Below are 18,872 nucleotides of genomic sequence, written 5' to 3'. Positions count from 1 at the left end.
AGTTAGTCTTTTCCCAGGATAGCTTTTTCTATCCTTTCAGTATTTCTGGGTCTTTATTCTTTAGGTGTGTCTCTTGGGGAAAAAAATGCTAGATTTTTTCCCCTGTTTTGTTTGCTACTTGTTTAGGGCTTTTTTTTTTTTTTTTTCTTTTTTAAAGTCAGACAGTCTTATTTTTTAACTGGAACATTACTTCTACTTTGATCACAATTACACATATAGGGACAAATTTCTGCCATTTATTTTATTTTGCACCTGTAACTGTCCTGACTTTCTAAGGCTTCTTTCACGTTTTCACTCTTTTTCTTCTTTTGTATGGATTAGTTCCCCCCCCCCCCTGCATCTGGGGGGAAGTCACTTAAGTAAAGTCTTTTCTGTCAGCGGTCACTTTGATATTTTAACACATAAAGTCTAAATTCCGTAGCTTTGCCTCTTCTGGCACAACACAGTGACCGACAGGAAGCTCGAATTCCCCTGGATCCATCTGAAGCATACGTCTGCTATTTTTGTCCATTTGTTCTGTTCTGTTAATCCCATAAATTAGACAGCCTTGATGTTGACTTTACAGACAACTGTTGCTTTCGTTTACCTAAATGTTTACATTTTAATGGAGTCACAACCATCAATATTTCCTCGGCCTTTTCTTATGTGAATGAAACAAGCCCCCCTGTCCTGCATCTCTGGTCTTCCCTTCACAATCACTGTCCTCCTGAAGGGCGAACACTGTTGGTCACAGCTGTTTGTCTGAAAATGCTCGGATTTAGGTCCTTGGAAGATGCTCTTAAGACAGAAGACTGGCTTGGGCGCCTGGGTGGCTCAGTTGGTTAAGCGACTGCCTTTGGCTCGGGTCATGATCCTGGAGTCCCGGGATCGAGTCCCGCATCGGGCTCCCTGCTCGGCGGGGAGTCTGCTTCTCCCTCTGACCCTCTTCCCTCTCGTGCTATCTTTCATTCTCTCTCTCTCAAATAAATAAATCTTTAAAAAAAAAAAAAAGACAGAAGCCTGGCTTGACAATTATTTCATCGCACCATCACCTTCTGGCTTTTCCAGGGCGGCTGGTGAGACGTCCCTGCACCTTCTTTCTTGCTTCCTTTTCTGACTACTTTGGAGATTTATTTTTGGTCTTGATGTTACGTGGTTTTACCTTGATATGTATAAAGTGGATTTCTTTTTATTTATCTTGTTTGGGATTTGTTGGGATTCCTGAATGTGAGGATTGGCTTCTTTTATTAATTCTGAGAAATTCTCAGTGCCTATCTTGTAGAATCTTCCCTCACTCCTTGTGATGACCTCTTCTTGGGACTTCGATGGGATGAAAATGCAGATTCTGCCTCTTAAGAGCGGCAGGCTGGGAGGAGGAAGCCAGGCCCAATGGCTCTCCCGCTGACCCAATGGCTCAGCAGGAGAGTGACCGGGTTCACCTGGGGTGGGGGCAGGGAGACAGGGAAGACCTAAGGCAAGCTGGCCTCCTGCTTTTCCCACCCTGGGAGGTCGCGGTCCAGTGTGTGGGTACCTCCCCACCACTCCGAGCTGCAGGATCTTGAGGAAAGAGCAGAGCCAAGGTGAGGCCCAGCAGCCGGGCGGCCTGAGAGTGCTGCCTACTCTCCCCACCGTTTCCACTGCGAGGTGTCAGGAGCGGCCTCTGCGCCATCTCCACGGGGATCTAGAGGAGGTGACTGGTGGTCATCGGGGAGTTCCTGCACTCACAGTGACATGTGAGTGGACAGCTAGGAAACATCTTCCACTCAGGACTTAATGTGCATCTTCCCTCTTTTACTTCTGTTCCGACTCCCGTGTTACCGTCTCCCGCTACTTACTCTGAAGAACACGCTTCCTGGAACCACGGGTTATGTGCACCGCCGCTGGAAGCCAGTGGCTCTGTAGCTCAGGCAGTGAGCTTCTGCGGCGACCACTTCCTTGTGTGAAACCGGGTGGCTGTCCTGACTGCTAGCCTGCAGTCAGTGCCAGGTGCAGGCGAAGGGGCGGAGGTGGCAAACCCTTTGTTGTCACCTCTAACAAACGGCTTAGTTTCTGCTTGCTTCCGGTGCCCCTTACATGAGGGTGTGTTACGGAGAGAGTGACTTGGATGCTCTGAAGACCAGCAAAGAAGAATCACACGTGGGGGTCGGCTTGGAGCTGACTCATCCCTCCCATGTGATCACATCGAGCAAGTGAAGAGACACAGGTGCTGGGTGGGCAGGAGGACGGGGCGGTTCCCACGTCCAAGTCCCTGCTGCCTCCCCTGCCACGTCTGAAGCCACGAGGACCTGGGCGGGCTGCGTGGAGGTCAGGGGCAGCCGCCCAGGGGCTGCGGTGGTCAGGCCATGGCTGGGGCCATCCTCCCCACACCCAGCGTCCTGGTGCCTCTCCTGGGCAAGTCCAGGAGGATTCGGGTAAAACAACTGAGTGGCAGCGCAACCCTGCAGGGAAACTGGTGAGTCTCCAGGGAGGGTGAACCAGAATGTGCTCATCAACACCGGGCACAGAAAAAACACATACAGTTTAGTTCTAGATAAAGTAACACTCAGCTCTAAGGAACATGTTTTCTCAGTCTGTGATTCGGGTCACAGGCCGCTGGAAGATCCTGTGCTGTGTGTCAGCCACCATGGCTCAAGCATTTAAACCGCATTCACTTATGTTATAAAATAAAGTAGTGTTTCCTACCATTATTATATCTGAGTTCTAAGAAACAAAGCCCTTAAAGTCCCTACTGAACACTAAGCTCAGATTAAAGTTGCCTTCCTGGCCATAATCACCGATGTCACCACACAGTTGTTTTATTTTTGTTTTGGATGGAGTGTCAACATGATTGTCCAGTCTTCAATATCACGAGCCTGCAAGCCACGCACTTCTCAGACTTCCCACTACTGAGTCCCAGCAGCTGCCTGGCCCCTGCGGCCAGTCTACACAGCGGAGGGTCCCACACAGAGAGCTGTTTCCTAAGAAGAGCCGAGTATCTCAGGTCTCTACCAAATGTAATGAGGCAATTATGCAATAGTTAGTTATAAGTCAGTTTAACCAATCTGAGAAAAAAACCTGCGAAACAACCCACTTTGAAGAGATTCTGAGAAAATCACTTGGAAAGACACAACAACCAATTAATATAAAAACCAATCAGCCAGACTGAAGTGTGCCCGCCCACAACCCTGGGAACTTCAAGCCAGAAACACTTCTCTGTCAGCTCAGAGGCTGCAAGAAACCTCAGGCCTTTGTTGATGGGTCTGTGGCTCCTGCCTCAACCTCAGAGCTGTTCTCTGGGGCCAACTGCCCTTTACTAGGGGGCCAGACCCCTGTGTTCCTGAGTTTTCAAAAAGCCAACGGGCCAGGTTTTCCAATCAGCTCTTGTACTTCTAGTGGCACAAGACCATCTGGCCCCATGTTAAATGAAGACTGTGCCATCCCAGGAATTAGGCCTGTGACCCACTTGGCTTCCGTTCTGCTTGCCCATCACCCCCACGCAGGGCTGTCCGTCCGTGGGGGGCCGTGGAGCCTACCATCGCAGTGTGCGACCCACCCCCTCGAGCGCTTACACTCTGCATGGCATTCCTGCGCTGGGGACGGGCCACCCCTTCTCCCAGGCTCTAAAACCTGCATCCCCTCAGTCACAGTTGGCAGTCGTCCAGATGATGATGGACGGGGGTGTCACCCACCTGGAGCTACGGGGTCTGCCCCTGCCTGCTGTGGGGGGTCTTGCAGACCGACCTCCACTGCTCCCTCATTTTCTTCGGCAATGCTGTCAACCTCCTTACGGTGGAAGAATTTTAACTTTTTCTTAAAGCTGCCGATGGTTCTTTTGAGGAGGCTGAGTGGGTTCACACCTTCACCACCTTCCCCACTCCTGGGATCTCTAAGAAACTCACAGCAGAATGAAGAACATCCCTGATACCATGTAACAGTATGTGGGGGTCACTAGCAGAGGCCAGGCTTTGACACGTGTCCTCAAGGGGGACGGGGAGGTGGCTATGCGCTCAGGTGAGCAGGTGGGGGATGGGAGTGAGCAGGTGGACAGAACCGGTGTCACCCCACCAACCAGCTGAGTGCAGACGGCTGTGTCCCTGCCCGGCTTCTATCCAACGAGGAGCTATAGGGCCCTCGCAGCACGTCCTGGGCAGGAGGACAGCTTCATGAGTGGGGGCCACGGGCAGATACGGGACAGGTGACTTAGTGCTAAGGCAGTTACCACCTAAACCCAGGAACCACTGAAAACGGCCTCGGGGTCATGCCTGGGGCGGGGAGAGCCTCCTGCTCAGCAGACTGCCCTTGAGGATCCTTGCCAGGATCTCTTCTCTGCTCTGAGGAGAGTTCCCGGCCATGGTAGTGAACTGAATCCCCACGCCCCCCACACTCTTATTTAGCCTCGCTTCATTTCTAAAAGCCCTTGCCTGCTCTGCCCGTACGTCTCACTGCCCACGTCCGTGCCCGCCCAGTTCAAACGCATAGGGTTTGCAGAAGAGGCGAGCACCTGTCAGCCTGGCGGCACCTCCCAGATACGAGTCTCAGATCACAGAGAACACAGGCCGGAAACACTTTTTCGGGAGAGGCCGCGAAGCTCGGTGATTTTCACAACGATTTAGAGAAGAAAAAGGCTTCTCACAATGAACTCTGGGTTTGCTGCGGCTGCTGATGCCCAGCTTGGCCTCCTTGCCCTGGCCTGGTCCCCCTTCCCTCCCCCTTCCCTCCCTTCCCGACCAGCTCCTGCAGGCCTCCTGGCCCCGTGCCAGGCGCGCGTCTAGATCCCTGTGCAGGAACGACCTTGGGCCACAGCTGCTGCCCTGTAGCCGCTGCACATCGTCCCCTCGGTCCCTGGGCCCCCGCACGGTGCATTTTCGGGCGTCCCCACCCTCAACTCTGATACCATCCTCAGACCGTGACGCACTCAGGGACGGCTGGGCAGGCCCCACGGCGGAGCGCGGCTTCAACGCTACAGTGAAAACCAAGGCCCCTTCTGCTGGCTTTTGTTCTCGGGGTGGGGGGCGTGGGGGTGCTGAAAGTGTCGTGTGGCTCCGGAAAGTGTAGCTTTACCGGATGTCCAAACATCCTCTCCAGCATCTCTTAGAGCACCTGTCTGACAGCGCGTCGCCTGACTTCTCAGGTGGGCGTAGGGAACCCCGTGGTCCCTGCCCGCTGGGGCGGGTGCCGTGGGCAAAGCAGCCTTGTGGCCACCGCCGGAGGCCTGGTGTGCGGAGGAAAGCCCCAGAGTGCAGCAACGGTGGGAACAATTTGACATCAGGCCAAGTCCTCCACACAAGTAGAATTAGTGCTAAGAGGTTAAAGGTTATTCAAGGTCATATGGATACGACACAGGGCGGGAACATCGAGAGGACGGTATTAATATTAGTGTGTAATATTAATATTAGTAGCAAGTAACAGAGGCATGCAGGGGGTAACGGTGACGAGAAGAGAAGGCCAGGGAGGCAGAGTGGAGACTCACATCTGGGTGGGGGATGGCGTACTGTCCCTGGATCGTGTAGGCCTAGAAAGAGAGAGACACTGTCAGCTCGGGAAGCGGCCAGCCACACTTGGTGCCCGCCAGCAGCTCTCCCCTGGGAACAAGGGCTTTCTCGGGGCTGGGACTTCTCGTGAACAGGCCCAAGGCCCCGTGGTCAGAGCTTCCTCCCAGAGCGTGTGCCCACCTGCCCCCAGTAGCTTAGGGCACCGGGAGGTGCAGACTGGGGGCGTCCTGGCTCCAGGCCTCACCGCTGCCCGCGGGTGGCTGGAGCTACAACCAGACGCATAAGCCAGGGCAGCTACAGCCCGTTCGCCGGACAGCTGCGGGCTCGGACACTGGCCAGGCAGCGGGGAGGGCGAAGAGGCTCCCCGCTCCCCCGGGGCTCTTAAAAGAAAACCCCTGCAAAGGACCCCACCCTGTTACAGACTCACTAATTGTTAACCTTTTGAAACTTCATCAGCTTTCAGAGTCAACACTTTTACAAAGTATTTAACCCCAAACCCAACAAAGGACCTTTAAAAGGTGACAAGACCAATTTTGTGAAAGCAGATGAAGAAATGTGCCCAAATCAGTCACAAGAGGGACCGACTTGTCTTGCAGCCTCAGAGGGCCACGCAGCTATTCTCATGGGGGGCTGCACGCGCACGGCACCGCTCCCGGGGGGCCAGTGTGGGTCCCTGGGGCTTCACTCTCAAGACAGTGACTCAGACCAGCCACAGCTCGAGTGTGGGCCCCGTGCCTCCTCCCCCCACCTGTCCCCTCCTGCCTCAACAGTCCACCAGCTACGCTGCTCCCAGAAACTCACGGCCAAAACCAAACGAAACCACAAGGTGTCAAGGGAGAGTAAAGACCAAAGACTTGCTGTCGGGCCTCACATGCTGTGATGTGGAACGTGCCACAACCAGCCCTGGACAGCCACATTTGAGGCCCCAGCTTGGGTGGCACAGGTGTGGAGGGACATGGCTTCTGGCGCTTGGCCATGTGGGTTCCCGTGCCACAACCTGAGTGGACACGTGACGCCCACCTGTGTCTGCACGTGTGCACCCAAGAGGGAAACCCCAGGTCAGTCTGAGTGTCGCTTCCGTGGACTTCACACTGAGGGATGGTGTCCAAGGTTCCGGCAAACCACATCTTTTGAATCTGCCAAGTGTTGTCATAAACAACCCAACCTGGGAGTTAAAGGTCAGCCAGGCCCTTGACGGGGACCACCGGAGGCGAGGCCCCAGTCTGGGGCAGGGTCCGCCAATGGCGTTCCATGGAGAAGTAAAGGGATCTTATCAGATGCAGCAAGTGTCCGAGTGGGCGCCCCCCGCCCCCCGTACTTCTGGACACAGAGCCGCGAGGCCTCGTCTTTAGGTTTTGTGGAGATGCCACCAGGCAGGTCTGTGAAGGTCGGGGCCTGTTGCCCTCACGGCCCCGCATGTCCGAGTGAATTGCGCACACTTCCTGACAGTGCAATTCTTCATCCCAGACGTTTCTGACTTATCTTTTACTCACGTAGGTAACTCTTAATCCTACTTGCGTGTGGGCAGTTTACCAGGCTCTCTGGATGGCAGTAATAGCCAGACAGATGAAGGTTCCGTCTGGATGAAACCCACACCCTCTGTGAGCTGCCTGAAAGGCAGGGCTGGTGCTCCCGGGCGGGCCCACACAGCGAGGGGCGCCTCTGGAGGTCACTCAGGGAGAGGGGCGCAGGTCTCTCAGGTCTAGGTTCTGTGGCAGTGGGGACGGATTCTGAGGGGCCCCCTGCTGCACTAAATCCCACTCACACCCCACTGCTCAGCGTGTGCTGTGGTTCTTCTGTCCCCACGCAACCAGGGAGAGCCACTGGTGAGACCTCGCTGTCCTCGGGGCACAGGTGCAGATGACGGCCAGGGCCGGGGCTTGCTGGGCGGGGCCTGTGGGGCCTCCCTTTTGAATAAGGACCTGCGCTCTCCCACGTGGTGCCGCTGTGGGTTTGTCCACGTGTCAGGGGAAAGGACACAGTGCTCTGCACAGGGCCCCACTGTGTCTGTTCCCCTGCCTCCTCTGGCCTTGCCTTCTGACCTGTAAAATGGGGGCGTGCCCACATCCTGGGGCTGCAACAAGAGGGAGCAGGGACGTGAAGGGTCCACACAGAGGGCAGGGCTGCTGGGAGACTGCAGAGGTGAGGAGGCTGCGAGGGAGGCCCACAGCGGATATGCCTGAGGAAGCCAGGCACCGTGGACAGCGGCCTGCCCTGAAACACGCAGGCCCCGTGGGGGTCCCTCCCTGTGGGAAGAGGCCCACAAGCTGCTCTTGGAAATGCAGGCCCCAGCCTCTCATCTAACATGTGAAGTCAACCTGCAGGATCTGATAAGATTCCTTTAACATGTGGATAAATTTTTATTTGCTGCTTTGTTAATGATAAAATCGTGATCACTCTCGCCTGACCTGGGTCACCTCTGGGAGTTGCCCGTCTTCACTCTCCCTCGAACAAGGACACACGTCACCGCCAACTGGACGCAGAGCTCCTCCAGGCACCACTGGCTGGGCATCTTCCAGGGCCCTCTACCCACACCGTGGTGCCCCCGAGGGGTGTGGCACAGGTGCCCGATGGCAGCAGGTGGGCCCTTGTGGGGCAGTGGATACAGCCCCTCTCCTGGGCTCTCTCTAGGCCCTACTAATGAACTGCCGGCCTCAGACACAAATTTCTCGGCAACCCCTGGCCTCCCAGGCACCTTGCCGGCAGGGGAGAAAGGAGGTCAGCGGCTCTGGCCATAGCCACAGGTGTGCAAAGCAGGTGTTCCTGACCTAGCTGATGCGGGGCCTGGCAGAGTCTGAGGGCCATCGCTGTGACCGGCAAGGCTCTTGCCTGGCTGGGCACCTTTCCCTTCCCTTGCTCCCAGAAACTCCTCTGTGGAAAGTCAGGAATGTGCATTTCAGGGGAAGCGGGACCCTGCTCCTGCAGCTCCACCTGCTTCAACTTGGAGCCACGGGTCACCTGTAACACCCCTGGCCCTTCTACTAGGGCTTCTTAAGGACACTCAGGAGCTAGATTGGGGTGAACGTTGCAAAGGCAGAACCAGGGTCCTTCTTTGCCAGGTCAGGGAGAAGATGCTTCCAGGGCCCAGTGTCTATGGCACGTCTGACGTGGCCCTGTCTGTGCGCGCGATCCCGTGCCCGGCAGCGGGCTGGGAGAGCTTTGCGTCCAGCGTGGGTGGGGTGGGAGACGTGCACATGACAGGGGAGAAAACCTGAGTGCACTAACGGGCAGCGGCGGGGGCTGCAGTAAGAGGCTGAGGTTGGCAGTGGAGGCCGCGAGCGGGTCGGCTCTTACCTGACCACCTGCAAAAATGACAGGGGTGGAGGCGGGCTTTGGGCGGTAGGGGATGGTGGCACCTTTCGGTGGGGACTAGGAAAAGGGACAGGAGAGGGAGAGAGAGCATTAGAGCGGCTTCCCAGTGCCAGGACCTGCTGACGGGGGCCTCCTTCCCAAGCCCACCCCTGCTGCACCACCCGCCCCGCCCTGTCCCCCAGGCTGCAGCAGCCCCAGAGGGTGGGGACACCCTGCAGCAGGAGGGCAGCCTGACAGGGACCCTCCACAGGGCCACCTCTCTCCTCCGTGTAGCCACTGCCCTAAATATGCCCCCACCTGAAGCCACAACCCCCACGGAATGTGGGGCGGGGGGCGGGGGCTCCATGGCAGTGTGCACCATCAGTTCTTGACAAGCAAGAACGGAGGCCGAGGCCCTGCCCATGTGCAGATGGACAGGTGGCTGCCCGCGGACCAGGGTGCTGTCGTTCCGCACTTGGGTCAGCCTGGCTGTTGTCCTCTGAGAAAATCTTCCTCCCTCTCTCCCATGTTCAGGGGAAAAGCCAGGCTTTATGGGAAGCTTGGCCATGGGGGCTCGTGCCCAGTGCCCCAAAGGCTTCGCAGGGCCGGGCTTGTGATGCTCAGTAGGCATCATCACAGGACAGCTAGAAACATCCAATTTCACTGTTCATAAAAAGAAGCAACTTTTTAAAAAAGCTTAGAGTCCAAATTCAGTATTTTATAGTCATGATGAGCTTTGCTATAATTTCCTTTGCTTATTCTGTGCCCCAAAGTATAGGATTTTTATCTTCGGGTGAATGATATTCTCAAGTACCAGAAGTCTGCCCGATTCTGATTGAGTCGACTGAACTCCTCGGTCAGAGGCAATCAGGGTCCGCCCTTGTCCGGACACACGGCAGTCTTCCCTGGGAGCAGAAGCCACAGGGCTGGCCTGGGTCAGCAACACCACCAGCCAGAGGCAGAGGGTGGGGGCCAGGACAGCCTGTCCCTGCTGGGAGGTCTTGAGACCATGGTGCCCTCAGGCCAAGCCCACACCCTGGGCTATTGGGTGTGACCTCATAGTACCCCCCCCCCCCATCGAGAGACACAAAGCAACGTGGGGCAGGCTCAGCACACCAGGTGGCAGCTTCAACTCTGCAGTCCAAGCCATGCTGTGTGATCATGGGCACACTGTGTGACCCTGACTCCACTGCATGACCTTGAGCACATGGTTTGACCTTGACATGCTGCCTGACTTTAGGTATGCTGTGTGACCTTGGAACACCATGCAGCCTTGCTATAAAGCAGGAAGGGCTGCTGAGGGGCCTGCGAGCTGACCCCGTCTGGGGTGATGCTGGGCCCCCAGGGTAGGTCGGTCTTCAGTGTTCCTGCTATTTATGACCAGTTGCCTCCAGAATCCTCTCTGTGCAGCCGGGGGTCACTGCAGCCTCAGAGGACACTCGGTTCATGGTGGCAGAACCATGACTAAACCGAGCTTGGGGGAGCGAGGTTCTCACTGCACCAGCAGAGAACTCAGTCCAGCTATGCCCCGTCCCTGAGCCGGGCACCTCACTCCGTGCCCTCTGGCCCCACGGACCGCAGCGCCCACCATCCCGCTACCATGAGCTTGTGATTCCGGCGCTCACCGATGTCCTCTAACAGGAGAGGCCCTGTGAGCACGGCGCCCCTGGTGCCCCCTGGGGTACAGTGGGCACTGCCGGGCAGGCTGTGCCGCGACACCCGTGCTCTCCATGGGGCCCCACTGACCTGCCCCCACCTGAGGGCAGCCCTCGCAGAGGCCATTTCAAGGGTGTGGGGCTAAGTGCTGTATGACCGAGCTGTATGACCTTGGCCAGAGCTAAGTCTGGAAGTCCTTTAATCTTTGCTCTACTTGTCCAGCTATTCTTCACTTAAAAATGGGCCCAACCATTTCTAGGTGCAGTGGCTCCTCGTCCCCCGGGGAGACAGCAGCTCTCTGACCTCTGAGAGCTTCGTGGCCCCAGCAAGAATAAGGCATCGCCTTGGCCCTGGGTCTGCCGTTCACAGTCGCCATGAGCGCTTGCTTCACAGTTGAGTCTCACGTGAGCCTCCAGCCGGTGGGAACACACCCCTGGGGCACCAGCACCCACAGCTAGTGGGGTCCAGGCTGTTTCTATGGGCCACGTCTGACCATGAACGTGGTGCCAGCAACGCTGCTTGGGAGGAGTCCTGAGGAGACCGAGAGTCTTATTCTAACCCTTGTTTGTGGACATGGGAGGCTGTGTCCCTCCTGGAACTGTTCATGTGACCTTGCACTCTGACGCGGCCGCTGCCGCTCAAGATGTGTGTGCTTTCTCGCCACCTCGGGCATCCGCCAGTGCAAGGGAGTGCACGGCCCTGTTCAGCGCATGCCCACATGGCGCTGCCGGGGTCCCAGCAGCAGGGGCCCGAAGGGAACACAGACCGGCACCAACTGTCACCATGACCAGTGGCTGGGGACCATCAGGACACCAATATTTAGAAAAATAGTTTTGATTTCACAAAACAGTATACTTTGGGAAAAGAAATCTGCGTAATTTTTTTAAAGAGCTGGATGTGGGTTTGAACACCAAACAAAGGACAAAAGAGGGGGGAGCCCACAGACACCGGCCGAGGCACAGGGCCTCCCTCACGGCAGCTGCTGGAGCCTTCATCGGAGGCTGAAGTACTTCACTGTGGCTTGAAGACCAGCAACTGTGGGAGCTTCAGTGAATCCTGCTGCATTTGGGGTATTAGCTGAAATTTAAATCTCAGGTTTTTTTCTCAAAAAAATTTCAAGAGAGGCTTTTGTCTTGCTCAGCTGTATCTTCTTCGCTTCTGCTTTGGTTTTAACCATTTTGTTTATTCCTCTCTGTCTTTACAATTTGGGCATTTTCGTGTGCTTTTCCTCCTTTGGTGCCTTGGTGGGGCTCTGATGCCTGTAGGCGTGGTGAGCGCGGGCCTCCTGCCTCCCCTTGCCCCATGGGCCCAGGGCAGCAGGGTGCTGTCCACAGCAGGCAGCGTGTCCAGCACGGACTTGCACCGAGGGTAAGGCCTGACCCTTTACTGGACGACCCTCCTATTGCCGACTAATGACTTCTCATTTGATTGCCTCCTGACACATCCCTTTCCCCAGCCCCCTAGCCGAGATGATGGACATGCCTGAGGGCAGGCACCCGCACACCCAGCGCGGCTGTCACTTAGGTCGCCTTGGGCCTGGGTGCGGTCTTGGGTCATGCTCTTGACCCCTGGCCCCCACACGGCCCTGACCGTGTGAATTCTCAGGGCCCCAGCCACATGCCACAGCCGACACGATGAAGCCACGGCTGAAGAAGCCACGGGTGGTGTGGCATGAGGGGTGGGCTGGCAGTGAGCCCTGGATGCCCAGACTGTACCTCCAGCATGACCACACAGATCTGCTTGACGCACTGGATGATGGCGTCAGGGGTCCCCGAGATGGTCACTGCCCGCTCTGTGGAGTTGGGCAGCATGTCCCCGGCCACCTGGACCTGGGCACCTGTGGACTGCAGAAACAAGACATTGGAAGGGGAACGGCAGGGGAGGGGGCTGGTGGTGGCGGTGGCAGCCTGCGCTGAAGCAGAGCTCCTGGGTGCTGGGGAGGGCATCATGTCGAGGGCACAGTGCACGGACACCCACCCCAAGGGCACCATGCCTGCCTGGCACCTCAGCCCTCTGCTCGTTCCCCGGAGCCCCGTGGCGGGGCTGTGTGCCTCAGCCCGCCGCTGCCCAGCATGGCCTGGCGCAGGGACAGTGACGCTGGAGAAGAGGCGTCTTAACCTGCAAGTGGCATTTGCAGAGACGGAGACAGAACTGGAGTCACTTTTTTCAAATACTTTATCTCCCCTGTGGAGTTGTAGGTCACAGAGGAAGATGGATTCTAGAGGGGCCTAAGCTCTGTGGCTGTCTTTCTGTGACAGAATCATGACAGGGGGGGCCTCTCTTCTGGGAGAGGGAAGGATTCAGGCTTTCTTTGAATAAAGGAACATGAACATAAAGTCTGTACCTCACCAGCCCTACTGGTCTGCTCAGGCCTGGTGGGCCCTGGAGGCACCTGCCTGGGGGCAGAGACCATAGCCTAGAGCCCACATGACTGGGTGGCAGGGTGTGGCCTCCCCTGCCCCACCATGGGGGGGCACTGCCTGTCCCTGGTTGGGTTGCACAGCCCCCCATGCAGGTGCCCAGCCCCTCTGCATGACACTGTGAGTGGTGTGTGCACATTCCAGGGGCTCCTGGAGCCCACCCTTTGCTTTCTGGATGGCTCTCCCCCTACTGTAAGCTCCACACTGGCAGGGTTTGCAGAGTCCTGGGCCTCCCCGGGGGCAGGGTGAGCCTCCCAGGGGTGGGCCTTACCCACCCAGTGGCGGGGCACCAGCAGCCAGAGAAGGTTCTGTTACCTCCCTGATCTCCTTGATCTTGGAGCCGCCTTTGCCGATCAGGGACCCACACTGGCTGGCGGGGACCACCAGCCTCAGCGTCACTGGGGGCTTGCTGGTGGCAGTGCTGTTGCTCATAGAGTTAATGATGTCCTGGGGAGGGAGAAAGACACGCGTGTGGGCCTGCTGTGTATACACCAGTGAGTGCAAAGGCCAGGCTCGTGAGAAAGCAGCTGAATGTGCTCCAAGGACCGGCGGACCAGGGTCCCTGACCCCAGAGGCCCATGGTCAGTGGGGGCAGGGGGGGGACAAGCGTGGGAATGTGAGCGCTCTGAATGTGTCTCTAAATAACTTTTGGCAACGTCAACAATACTGGAAACGCATGAAAACCTTGATGTAAGTCACTGATAGAGTGCACAGTCGTGCCCCAGACGTGTGAGTGTGTGCGTGTGTCTATGAGCCAGCAGCAGAGCTCCCAGGTGCAGCCTGTAGCCAAGCTCCCATGCTGGGGCAGGAGCCATGGCGGACAGCTGGGGCTCGTGCTCGGGGCTCATGCTCGGGCCTGTCCCCAGATGGCCAGCAGCTGGGGGAGCCCCAGGGCAGCAGAGGTGACAGGGGAGAAGAGAAGTCCTTGCAGCCAAGCAGGGCATCCCTGGTGGGCCAGGCCGTACCCACGTCCAGACACAGGGGACGTGGGGCCGGAGGACCAGTGGAGACTGTCCTCCCCCTGCACACAGGGTCTCTGGGGGCGCATCTTACCTCCTCGAACTTGTAGGCGATCATGGCAAAGGCCTTGAAGATGGCGTCCGTGGGGCCCGTGATGGTCACGATTCTTTCCGGGCAGTTTCCCTCAGAGATGTTGATCCTGGCACCGCTCTGGAAGGAGGCGAGCACACCCAGGCCAGGGTTAGAGTCGCAGGCAGTACCGGGCTGGGTTCTCCAGGCCACGGGCAGGCCTCCACATTGCACGGTGAGGCCCCCTCCAGTGCCGTCCTTCACAGTGCGGACAGCTGCCACGCTGCAACCCCTGCAGCCCCCCACAACAGAGTCCCAGACGTGGGGGTGTGCAGGTCAGAGGGAAGGGGTCTGCTGCCACTGGGAGGTGGCCGTGGGCACAGCAGGAGCTCCCACAGGACAGGACTTCTGGCCTCCCGCCTCCCCACAAACAGGACACCACCGAGGGCCAGCCACCTCACCTCTTCACGCATCTTTTTCACAGTTTCTCCTTTCTGGAATAAAGATTCAGACAAAAGGGTGAGGCGTCACTCCGGGCTTCCGCCAGGCATGTGGAGGCTTTGGTGCGGCAGCACAGGGGGTGGGAGCACAGCCTCGTGCACCAGGTGCCCCAGGCCAGCGAGGAGCAGTCCTGGGGGGGGGGGCGGGGACGAGAGCCTGACACGCCCACAGCCCCCTGAGCCCCACCACAAGCTGGCGAGGGGCCCTTCAGAGGAGGCGCCGGGTGCTGGCCCGGTCAGCTCCTGCTCTACGGTGGTGCTCAAATTCCTCGTCTTCGTCACGGGCAAAGCAGGGCCAGGCTGGGGAGGCACACCCAGGGCCCTGGTGGAAAGACCTGGACTTGGAGCACAGAGGTGCCCGCTGGACACCAGGAGGCCTGGACACGGTGGGACGCCAGCCACGGGTAGGTGGCACCCTGCCCCAGCCTCTGCCACAGGCTTTCAACTCCCAGATCCGCGCTCACTTTCCCCATGGCACGCTTTTATTTTGGAGGGAGATATGAGAGACTCACCACCACACACTGGCCAGGGGCGGAGACTGCTCTGGAGAATGCCAGTGACTCATGCTCACCGGGCCCTCACACCCGGGAAGAAGGACGGGCCACAGGGCAGTGGGGCAGTGGGGGCGGGGCTGGCCGGTGACCAGCCGGGGCCTTGCCAGGCGGGGCCGCGGGATTCCACCGGAATCCTTGGTGTGTGGCGCACACCGCGGTGTGGCTTGCCGCCCAGCGCAGGCCTGGTGGCCCTGTCACCTTGTCAGGGACCCCAGCAGAGGCAGAGTTCACTCAGTAGTTACCTTCCCGATGATGCTTCCAACTTCCTGTAGGAAAGGAATCACAGAAAGATGATGTCACAGAGCAGAAGGAGAGACGGCCATGACAGACACTGAGAGACGCACGTGTGTTGGGAGCGAGGACAGGGGGTTAGGACAGTCAGGAGGGAGTGTGGTCAGGCCACTTGTGCAAAGGCCCTGAGTCTGGGGGCTCCTGGGTGCCCGTCTGACCTCGGTTAGTCCCAGGCCCTGCCTCTGACAGACACACAGACGAGCAGAATCAGAGTGGCCGGCTCCCTACAAATAAGTTAGGAGGCACCACTTAAGGCCTCAAGAAACGCTGCAAGAAACAGATAAAACATAAAATCTCCCCCAATTTTGTGATGTAAAGGTAATTAAGCACTGCTACCGCTTTTTCACTTTTTAGGAAGTACACTATGCAAAGACACTCTTGAACACACCGCCCCAGTTCTGAAGCCTGGAGCCCATGACGGTTCAGACACACGCTCCTGGCCAGGCCTGCTCCTCATGGCACCTCCCGCCTGGGACAGGCCCACACAGCACTATGAGCCAGCCCGCTTCTAGCCCCGGGAATGACCTTTCAAAGTCAAACTCATTTCCCTTATTACAGGGAAGTCCTCAGCAACTACAACAGTGCCGGTGAAGGCCCTAAATCCTGCCGGGCTGTGGGAGGGTGTGTGCCACAGGGGCGGCTGAGGCAGCAAAGGGCAGCTGAGCCCTCCGGCAGCCGTGGCACCGCTCCTCCTGGGGCGGAGTTAGTGCCTGAGCCTGCTGTGGCCCCTGGACGTGGGGGCCCTCTGTGGTGCACTCCCAGCTTCTGACAACCTTGAGCAAATGCCACCCACATGTGGGAGAAGCAAAGCTGGTCACCGTCTCTCCATTGCAGAAAGGGATCTCTGGGTGCGAGCCCTGCACCCCCCCCGCCCCCCCAGGGAGGGCGCCTCGCCTGGAGATCGGGGAGGAGCAGCACCACCAGCCCCGCGGCAAGGAGACCACAAGGGTACCAGACACAGCCCGATGGAGGTGTGAACCCTGTGCTGTTGGGCTGGAATTGGGGGGTAGGAACTCACGGGGTCCACTCTATAAACAGGGAAATAAATTTTATGCATATGTGCATATACACACACTGCGATTGTACATACACACGCATGTTCAATAAACACATATGTGTAGATATCCCCCACACACAAGAGTCAGGGCTCTTTGGAGAAATGGCTGATTCCAGGACAACGGCAGGGAAAGCACAAGGGAGTCATGAGAGTGTTTTGTGCCAGAGAGTGAGCTAGCACTGCGTGAATGACAGCCCATGTCATGACACAGGAGCCAGCTCAGGGGGGCTCCCGGTGGCTGAGTCAGGGTCAATACGAGCATCAAAATGAGTCACGACAGCAACCGAGTCCATGAGGACATGCATGGATGAGCAGACGGATGGCCGCTGAGGGGCTCTCGCAGGGTCCGTGTGCCCCGAGCAGCACCTAACAGCAGCTCTGGGTGAAGGCCCAAGGGCTCAGTAACGGGAGGCCCTGAGATCTGCGCCCCTGACGGGAGAGCTCCTGTGACTCCCACCAACAGTGAGGAAACCTCAGAAAAGCCGCCTTGAGAAAGGGCAGGCACTTTCAGAGGTGAAACGCAAACGAAGAGCAGGGAGACTCCTCCAGGTTGGAGACCACCAGAGACACTCTGGGATGTGGAGGCCTGACCACTCCCCCCCGCCACCGCATGTCCTGTGGTGAAGGGCAGGCTGGGATGACTGGTGACCTGAACGGGGCCCGAGGCGAGGGGCTGGGACGTACTGGTGTTGGTATCCTGATGTGGATGGGGCACTGTGCCCTCGTTTGTAGGAAACACACACTAATGTGTTCAGTGACGGGCACCAGGGTGCAATGAGTCTCAAAGGGTTCCAGGAGAAATGTAATCTGGAGTGGGCTGCAATGCTTTGTCAGCTTGCGACAGCTCAGGGTTTACAATGTAGATGCCGGTGGTGGGCACGCCCTCCCTTGCCTCCCAGCTGGTCTGACACAGTGGCCTTGGGCTTCATACCTTTCCATGCATCAGCAGACGGATTGTCAGGGTCACGTTCAGGCCACCTTCTGAGACCTTTGACTCCATCTTTCTCCCAAAATGTGGCTGGGAGTAGTGGCTTAAGGTGCCGAGGGTGCCGTGAGGAAGGACAGATGGGGACCAGATGGCGTCACCTGGAAAGGGAAGGCATAGCGGCTGCTAGCTGAGAACACTGTCAATGGCCAACACAGGTCGGGGTGTCCCGGCCTGCTAGGACCTTTGGCCTCTGGGGGGTGGGTAGGCATGGGGAGGGTCCAGGTTCTCCTCCAGGCTGGATCACAAGGGACAGGTCACCCAACCACAGTGTACAGGGTGGCCTCCGAGACAGGCACCAGTGAGGATTAGAAGTGAAGGTCAGGTGGGGCCAGGGCTCGGGGTGCAGCAAGGGGAGAGGGTAGAACCAGGAGAGGTTCCAGAATAGACGGGAGAGGTCTGCAGAACCAGATACTCAGACAAGCCCAGGCCCAGATGCGGGAGGCCCCATGGGCACACCAGACCTGGGAAGGGATGCTTCACTCAGCAGGCAACACAGGTCATTCGGGGTGGGCTGTTTAGGTGGTCTTCCTGGGAGTGCCAGCAGTCAGGGCAGCAAATGGGAGCTGAAGAGCCACCTGCCTGGGTGCGTGGGGATGTGTCACAGTGCAGGGAAGTTGCTGGGTGCCAGGGTCCACAAGGGTCAGAGAGGAGGGGAACGAGGGCAGGATGGGACATGGGGCAGGAGTGACCCCCAAGGGAGTGGCCAGTCCTGGAGGGGGTGGGTAGGCTGTGGGGCAGTGGTCACAGGGTCTGACAGCAGGGTGCTGCCGGGGGCACAGGGAGGGAAGGAGGCCTGCCTGGGGGAGATTCTGGATGACCCGGGGCCCAGGGCTTCCCAAGAGGAGCACCAGGTGGACCCCATGGAACAGAGAGTGCCACAGGCCTCTTGCAGCCTTCCGGGGGCACACCTGAGAGGTGGGTGGGGTGCCTGGGCCATGAAGGAAGGATGAGGCCTGGGGCCAACTCTGCTAGCACTCCCCACATACGACGCCATGCTTGGTCTAAGTCCCTCAGGAACAGTGCAACCTGGGCATGCCCCCCATCTGGGGGTCTGGACACCAGTCCTTTGATGTGACCTGTAAGGATGGGAGGCTCCGTCCACACACAGGAGAGACCACAAGTTAGAAAAGCAAGGTTTTCCTTTAACCTTATAGGTTTGGGGGGGCAAAATTATTTCTTTTTCCTCATCAAAATATTTCTGCTGAAAAATATGCTTCAAGGAAAATACAAAACTAAAGCACAGAATAGCACATTCTCACTGTCTGCTGGTGGTGGAGGGTGCGTGCACAGATGATAGCGGCTGACACATTTCTGCGTTAACACACACGCGCACGTGACAACGTATCCACACGTGCCGTAACAACTCAAACTACTAGTCCTCGTTATGGACTAGACAACGATGTTTTTGAACAACAAGGACTCTGACATGAAGGTCTAAGACCTAGCAAAGAAAGTTTTAAAAAACCACCCTTACATATTAATGTGGTCTATCTCCACTGCCCAACATGGAGCCACTGGCCACTTGTGGCTGTTTATGTTTGAAAGAAGAAACTCGCCGGCCGCACTTAGAGTTGACCAAGCAGCCCCATGTGGCTGGCCTCAGGCGCGGTGGTCCTGCCGGACAGCACAGGGCGTG

The 18,872-nt window shown here is 57.6% G+C and overlaps 1 protein-coding gene across 9 annotated transcripts in view; it reads right to left on the bottom strand.

Moving 5' to 3' along the window:
* The window catches only part of PCBP3 (poly(rC) binding protein 3), a 267,959-nt gene that overhangs the window by 14,223 nt on the left and 234,864 nt on the right, over nucleotides 1-18,872 (bottom strand). For 4 of the 9 annotated variants that reach the window (XM_035726636.1, XM_027587872.2, XM_027587871.2 and 1 more), the window contains exons 3-10: nucleotides 17,180-17,334; nucleotides 15,143-15,166; nucleotides 14,308-14,340; nucleotides 13,871-13,987; nucleotides 13,133-13,264; nucleotides 12,113-12,241; nucleotides 8,676-8,819; nucleotides 5,429-5,470 (exon numbers count right to left, since the gene is read on the bottom strand). In XM_035726636.1, coding sequence (XP_035582529.1) covers nucleotides 5,429-5,470; nucleotides 8,676-8,819; nucleotides 12,113-12,241; nucleotides 13,133-13,264; nucleotides 13,871-13,987; nucleotides 14,308-14,340; nucleotides 15,143-15,166; nucleotides 17,180-17,334 — 776 coding nt within the window. The remainder of the gene's footprint in view (nucleotides 1-5,428; nucleotides 5,471-8,675; nucleotides 8,820-12,112; nucleotides 12,242-13,132; nucleotides 13,265-13,870; nucleotides 13,988-14,307; nucleotides 14,341-15,142; nucleotides 15,167-17,179; nucleotides 17,335-18,872) is intronic. The other 5 variants (XM_027587873.2, XM_027587874.2, XM_027587876.2 and 2 more) reach the window with 3 other exon arrangements.

This window comes from Zalophus californianus, chromosome 1, assembly GCF_009762305.2.
Source record: "Zalophus californianus isolate mZalCal1 chromosome 1, mZalCal1.pri.v2, whole genome shotgun sequence".
Classification (NCBI taxonomy): Eukaryota; Metazoa; Chordata; class Mammalia; order Carnivora; family Otariidae; genus Zalophus; species Zalophus californianus.
Note: the sequence above shows the minus strand (reverse complement) of the source record. Positions and strands in the feature narration are given on the sequence as shown.